Raw genomic sequence first — 7,768 nt, 5'->3', positions numbered from 1 at the left:
GCACCGTGATTAGCAGGGCTGAGGCCTGCTGATGGAGTCCAAGACTCTTTATGAGCCCTTGACAGGGTGAATGCAAAGCACCTGCTCTGGGTCCAAGTATTAATTATACACCTCTATATTGGTCGGCTCGCCACGTGACTGCACTTCTTCAATCGGGCCAACTGTGTATGCTATAGCTGCAGGGAGCTCTGTTACACCACATATATACCGTCAAGAGTCTTCTCAGGACAATCCTTTACATTAGGGTTAGGGTTAGTGTCAACGTTTTGGGTGGGTCAAAATACATCGCAACAAATGTGCAATAATCAAATTGTGTTTTTCAATTTATAACAAATACTACTGCTACAACTAACAACAACAACTACTACTACAAATAACGGTAATACATCACACGCAAATATCCTAATAATAATAATCATTAGTATTATTAATTATTATGATTATTATCTGTTTATTTTTTCATTACTATTATGATAAAAATTTATGATGAAAAGTTATCCTAAGAAAAACAAAATTTAAAAAATGTCAGAGTCAAAAATAAAAACAGTTAAGCTCAATGACTTCACGATAAAAACGACAATGAGTCAAGTGCAGCAATACAACTCCTCGGGTCATCGGAATGACTTAAACAACAGCAAGCTCTATTGACTCCCTATCCCTACGCCTCGACCTTCAGCCCATCAGAGACAGCCTCGGCTGGAAGGAGGAGCGCGGCGGGGCGGTGAGCGCCGGGGTAATGTGACCGTCTCCGTGAGTCAGGTGGCTGGTCTATAACTGGGATCCTGCGGGGTCTAATGTTCGCGGGGGACTGGTCTACCCTGTATGAGTTACCTCCGTGCCGCTCCGTGGTCGTGCTGGGAGGGGCATGTGATCCCGAGGGTTTGGGTTGCACTTTATATCTGCGGTGGACAGGCCGGGTCCTTCTGGGTTTATAGTAGGGCCGGCGTAGTGTAAGGGGAGCGCGGTGTAAGGTGAAGCACATCAGCTCGCCTCGGGAGTGCGCGTGCGAGTGTGTGTGTGTGTGTGTGTGCGTGCATGTCTACAAGGTGAGGATATCAGCTTGATTGTCAATTTGGGTATGCATGCACGTGGGTGTGAGAGCTAGTGAAAGTGTGTGTGTGTGTGTGTGAGCAGGAAAGGGAAGGTGTGGAATGTTCTCCGGTCCAGGATCCCTTCCTCTTGGCTACGTTGGCCTCCCTCCAGCCTCTGGCTCTTCCCAGGGAGGGGGTTTTTCCGATCTGTATGCCCGTTTTGTCTATTTCTGTCTGGCAGGGGATTCAGGTTGATGTGTATCCCTTACGCACACGCCGCACATTCCCTGTCTCTTTCTGCTGTGGCCCAAGACTCACAGGTTGCTCCACACAGTCTAGGTGGTCAGACGCTGACCTTTCCCCTCTCGCTCTCCATATCGCTAGCTCTCTCGCTCTCTTCTCTCTTTCTTTCGTTCTTTCGTTCTTTCTTTCTTTCTTTCTTTTTCTTGCTCTCCCTGCCTCCTGTCTCCACCTCTCTCTCCCTCTCTATATTGATCTATATTATACTCTCTCTCTTTCTTCCCACCTCTCTCTGGCTAAGTCTTGCTACAACACCCGCCCCCCCCACCGGCTCACTTTGCTTATCTCTCTTTTTCTCTTTCTATCTCTCTCCCTCTCTCTCCCATGTCCCATCTAATTGTTCTGTTAACATGTTAACATGATCTGCTCAAATTCATGACAATCCAAGTGCCGCTAACAGAAGCAAACATGCTTATGTCATCCTTCTGTGGTACGCTTCCAAACCCGGCGCAGCATCATGGGTAACGTAGTCTTCCCTCCCCTGCTCTGGTTGCAGCTGTACGGAGAGTACAGGGAACAATTGGGAAGCTTTGCCAGACGAGAGGCGGCACGCCTGCTGACAGAGAAACAATGGCGACAGGCGGGAGACGACTCCATGGAAACTGGACGCAAAGGCCACGGCCGGCGGCACCACGACCATCACCGCCACCGCCAGCAGCACCAGCCCCCCGCGCTGGAATCTCATCTGTCCCACACCTCCTCCTCTACCACCCAGAAGCCCCGGCCCTACTCCAAATGCCAAGGTGACTCACACAGCACGCTGTAGTGGTGGCCGTCCGTCCACGGTCAATCAGGAGTCTCTTGTCTACCATCAATACTCATACGTCCTCGTACCAGGGATTAAATGTCATGAATTGGAGCTGATTGTGAAGCAGCTCATTGTGCCCTGAATCCTGAAGAAGGAAGGCTACCAGGGAACGATGGTGCTCAGGTTTGGGCGGTGATAGATTCCCTTTAGGTTGGGTGGGTGTTAGAGAGACCCAAGGTTGGTGCTGAAGGTCACGGTGGGCGAGCTCTGGGGAGAACACACGCTGCAGAGAAGTGGACCTCGGCGCACGCAGTGAAAGATGATATTCAGTAAATAACCCAGGGATAATTCACAGGGATAAATCACTCAGGCTTAAGCCTGACTGCTAAAAAATGTCCACAGAGAAACACATCATTACCCAAACACATACTCACACACACACCCAAACACACACTGGGCACGCTCACTGGGCATACACACACAGACACACACTTAGAACACACACACACCACACACGCACAAACACAGACGTGTATGTATGTGTGTGTGTGTGTGTGTGTGTGTGTGCGCGTGTGTGTGTGCGCGCGTGTGCGTCTCGCAGACTGTTTGGCTCGTGTATGGCGGCAGATCGTCAAAAAGATGGGGGACGACTGGATCTTCCTGGTTCTGCTGGGCCTGACGATGGCGCTGGTCAGCTGGACCATGGACTACACCAGCGCCAAGAGCCTACAAGGTAGCCCACCGCGGTCTGTCATTAAGGCCAGGAGACTCAATCCAGGGTTTATTCAGGGAGGAACACATTTATAAGCATAAAGTGTGCTCCAATTACAATGCTACAATTTAGAAAATCACACCGCTAAGTTTAAATGCATTAAAGATACAAGACAGATAAAAAGTCAGATTATATTAAAGTAAAACATATGGTGGTTGAAATAATAATACATTTATATCAATGTATATATGAGTGTAAAAAGTCATCTGAGGTACATTTTGCAGTATGATTGGCATCATATTGGTTGCTGAATCTAGAATCTTCTGAAGGATTTCTCTTTAAGCTGCGGCACACAGTGAGTCAGAGAGAGAGAGGCATTCCCAAAGCTGGGAGCAAGGTCGTCTTTATTCAAGGGCAAGCAAACTGGATTATGTTTCCCTGGTAAAACATCGACTCCCTCTCCCCTGAGATTCATAACTCAATGTTTATAATTTGACTTTTAGAAACGATTAAAAGGCAAATGTACCTGCTTGTCCTAATAACAACGCGTCACCCATCTTCACCACCAACAACAAGGAGATAGAGTTGACTTCCATGTCCTTTCCCCCACAGAAAGGCTAGGCTGTAGGGAGAGTATTGCAGAAGGCCCTGGCGAACGATGATCCGATCAGTTCTACCTCCGAGAGACACACAGTTCTACCTCCTAAATGAATAATTTGTCCCCTCTTGGATGTACTAATGCATTACCGTCTGTCCCCCCTCTCCCGGCTGTGTGTGACCCCGCGGTGAACCCCCCCCCCCCCCCCCCCCCCCCCACCCAGCCTATAAGTGGGTCCACGGAGAGCTGGCGGGCAACGTGGCGCTGCAGTACCTGGCCTGGGTGTCCTACCCCATGATCCTCGTCACCTTTGCCTCGCTCTTCTGCCACCTGGTCGCCCCCCAGGCCATCGGTAGGACATCAAGCGTGGGGGGGGGGGGTTTGGTCCTCGAGCCTAGAAATGCCCTGACCTGCTCATGAATGACCTGTAACTGAATTCAACCTGGGTGGCTCTGGATGAAAGAGTCTGCGATGGACTACAGGGTGGGATATAACAGCATATTGGTGGGTTCCTGATGCCTCGTACACCAACCGCACGGGTTGCACAAGTGGGGAATCTCCAAGCTTTCTTGCGGCCTTTCACGGCGGAACGCCCCCTATTGGTCGGCCCCACTCGGAAGCGAGTGAGGCTGTGAGGTCAGTGAGGCTGACCGTACGACCCGACAACAAAAATGGCTGCGCCCATGAAGAGATTTATCTTCTTTGTATTTCTACCACGTTGGTCATTTAAATGTAGATTTCAAATGCTCTTACACACTTGATTACATTGCTGCTTTAATCCGGTCACCAATTCATGCATTGCACGGTCTTGCTGTATGTGCAATGCAACGTAAAGTTGTGTTGTTTTGTTGTACAATTACAATGGCTAGCCAATGACTCTTCTTCCCCAACTCGTCGTGTAGCGCTGCCCACAAAGACAAACGGGAACGCTATAAGTGCTACAAGCCAGGAAATTACGTCACAAGAGCAACTCGTGCACGCGGTGTACGATGCATCTCGAACACACCATAATAGTCTCCCTCTCTTTTATCTCTTTTCTCTCCTTTTCATCTAATGGGGAGTCGTTCATTATTCATGGTCTTTAGTGTTATCTGATCCCGGTTTTTCTCCGTAGTCGTCCACTTTAACGCTCTGCCACGCCTTTGTGGTTAGTCTGACGCCGTGTGCTTGTCTCTCTCCCTCATACCTCTGGTATCCCCGAGCTGAAGAGCATCCTGCGGGGCTGAAGGAGTACCTGACTGTGTGCTTGTCTCTCTCCCTGTGAGCCAGGCTCTGGCATCCCCGAGCTGAAGACTATCCTGCGGGGCGTGGTCCTGAAGGAGTACCTGACCCTGAAGGCCTTCGTGGCCAAAGTCATCGGCCTCACCGCCGGCCTGGGGAGTGGGATGCCAGTGGGGAAGGAGGTGGGCACACCCGCATACACACTCTGACACACACTCTCTGACACACACTCTGACACACACTCTCTGACACACCCGCATGCACACTCTGACACACTCTGACACACACTCTGACACACACTCTCTGACACACACTCTGACACACAGTCTCTAACACACTCCATAACACACACTCTGACACACACTCTCTGACACACTCTTTAACACACCCGCATACACACTCTGACACACTCTGACACACACTCTGACACACTTTTTAACACACTCTCTAACACACTCCATAGCACACCCTTCAACACACACTCTAACCAACTCTTTAACACACTCTTTAGCACACTTTCTAACCCACTCTTTATCACACTCTTGAACTCATTCTTGAACTCACTCTTTAACACAGTCTTTAACACACTTTCACATACAACATATTATCAGGTGTACACTTCAATGATTCAGTTCAGTGACACTCTTATGACTAGGCAAGTGTCATCTACCAAGAAACACACTATTGTGTTTACTTAAGTTCACCTCCAACTCTCCACCTTTCCTTCTTTCATTCTCTCTCTCTCTTTCCCTCTCTCTCTCCCTCTCTCTCTCTCTCTCTCTCTCTATTCCTTCCGACCCTAAATATAGCCTTTGGGATGACCAATACGTAATGATCATTCATCACCTATTGGTCCCCTACCTCCTCCTCCTCCTCCTCTTCCTCTTCCTCCTCCTCCTCCTCCTCCTCCTCCTCCTCCTCCTCCTCCTCTTCCTCATCCTCATCACCAAACATTCAACCCCCCCCCCACCCTGTGCCTCCCTCCCCTCCCCCTCCGAGCAGCCATCCATTCCTCCAGACTGTATAATCCATCACCCGCTGTCATGTTTTCCTCTTTGTCCCGTGGGACTGCAACCATTTTTCAGCCACTCCACAAACCCGGTCCGTTTCCCCCTCGTGCCGCGCCAGGGCCTCCGTCAAACAGGCCAATTACCACCTGATTTATACGGACCATTGTTACAACGTGTCCTAGTTTAAACTCTCCGCACCCCGGCCACACGTGTGTCCCGCTGTCCACACCACGGACCCTACACCATGGTATGTATTTGTGTCTCTGTGTTGATCTCCCCCCCTCTCCGCCTGTGTCTCCAGGGCCCCTTCGTCCACATCGCCAGCATCTGCGCGGCGGTCCTCAGCCGCTGCATGTCCTTCTTCTCCGGGGTCTACGAGGTATACCAAGACCCTGGTTCCAGCTCCACCTCACCCTAACCCCAACCCTAACCCCAACCCTAACCCTGGGGTGGAGATGTTCTCTGTCAGGGCGTCTGTTGTTTTGGACTTGTTGTGTCTCTCCCGCATACACACACACACACACACACACACACACACACACACACACACACACACACATGCCCAGCCCCCTTAATAGATCTTGTGTCTTTGTTTTGGCAGTCTGTCTCACACTTAGTCACTGTTTGTGTCTCATTGTATTAATAGGAAGATGGTTATGTCTGGCATGTGTATTAACAGTTGCCTCCCATGTCCCTGTATCTCTCTCTCTCTCTGTCTCTCTCTCTGTGTCTCTCTCACTCTCTCTCTCTCGCTCTCTCTCTCCGTCACTCTCTCTCTCTCTCTCTCTCTCTCTCTCTCTCTCCGTCTCTCTCGCTCTCTCTCTCTGTCTCTCTCTCCGTCTCTCTCTCCCCCTTTCATCTCTTCCTCATTCTCTCTCCCCCGGCCCGACACTGCCTGATGTGCTGTGTTGACCTTTAACCCCTTAACCTCAGAATAGCACCCATAACCAGGACCTGCTGGTGTGTGCGTGTGCGGTGGGAGTGGCCACCTGTTTCGCTGCCCCGTTGGGAGGCAAGTCCCTCCCTCTCCTCGCCAACACTCGCCAACGCTCAGATCAGACACACACACACACACACACACACACACACACACACACACACACACACACACACACACACACACACACACACACACACTCACTCACTCACTCACTCACACACACACACACACACACACACACACACACACACACACACACACACACACACACACACACACACACACAAACACACACAGGCACACGGGCACACACACACACACACACTCTGGTCATCCTGGTCTGTTGGGTCCATGTGTTGTGTCTGAAATAACAAGGACAGTTGTTGCCGGCTGCAGAGTGACCCAGCAGTGCTGGTGTAGTCAGACAGTAGGCATGCGCATGCTGCTGCTGCTGCAGGAATAAGAACAGTAAATCACCTTTCAGGGGCAGGGATGAATGGCTTCCAAGAGAGGAGATGTTGAATGTTTGCTATGGTGTGTTTGTTTGAAACTGTATTGTGGATTCATCTCCTCGGGGGTGGGAATGGGATGCACTGAGTGAGTGTTTAGCTGCTCCTCCCGTTAATGCCCCGTTAGTTGCCAGCAATTTGTGCATTCCTGCTGTTTGTTTTCTCGGTCTCATTTCCTCTTCTTGTTGCTCTCTCTCTCTCTCTCTCTCTCTCTCTCTCTCTCTCTCTCTCTCTCTCTCTCTACCGCAGACTGTTGAACGTTATTCATTCACTGTATTCCATTTTCTCTCCCTCTGCACCCCCCCCCCCCACCTCCTGCTCCATGCCTTCCTCATGGCTTCTCCCTCCTCCCAATTTCTCACCCTCTCACCCTCTCTCTGATCTCTCCCTGCTCCAATGCCCATCTTCGCTTCATCTTCTTCTTCTTCTTCTTCTTCTTCTTCTTCTTCTTCTTCTTCTTCTTCTTCTTCTTCTTCTTCTTCTTCTTCTTCTTCTTCTTCTTTATCTCCTGGCCTTTCTGTGCTTTCCCTTAATTGTGTCATGCCAATTTTCCTTCTATCATCTCACACTCCCTCCATCCTTCCCCTGCCTCTCTCTCTCTCTCTCTCTGTTCCCTCTCTCTCTCTCTCTCTCTCCCTCTCTTACTCTCTTTCTCTCCCTCTCTCTCCCTCCCTCTGTTCCCTCTCTCTGTCTCTCTCT

General features: G+C 50.2%; 1 protein-coding gene across 1 annotated transcript; it reads left to right on the top strand.

Moving 5' to 3' along the window:
• Positions 1–676: 676 nt before the first annotated feature.
• LOC311371203 (chloride channel protein 1-like) lies at positions 677–5,999 on the top strand (the record flags this gene model as incomplete). The annotated part of the gene is made up of 6 exons (XM_084489400.1): positions 677–733; positions 1,828–2,074; positions 2,681–2,812; positions 3,613–3,741; positions 4,659–4,792; positions 5,922–5,999. Coding segments are annotated over 6 exons (777 nt in total), but the record flags the coding sequence as incomplete, so codon positions are not given.
• Positions 6,000–7,768: the final 1,769 nt, after the last annotated feature.

This window comes from Micromesistius poutassou, assembly GCF_964030765.1.
Source record: "Micromesistius poutassou genome assembly, contig: SCAFFOLD_6704, whole genome shotgun sequence".
NCBI classification, from domain to species: Eukaryota; Metazoa; Chordata; class Actinopteri; order Gadiformes; family Gadidae; genus Micromesistius; species Micromesistius poutassou.
The sequence above is the reverse complement of the archived record's forward strand: the minus strand, read 5'-3'. Positions and strand labels throughout refer to the sequence as shown.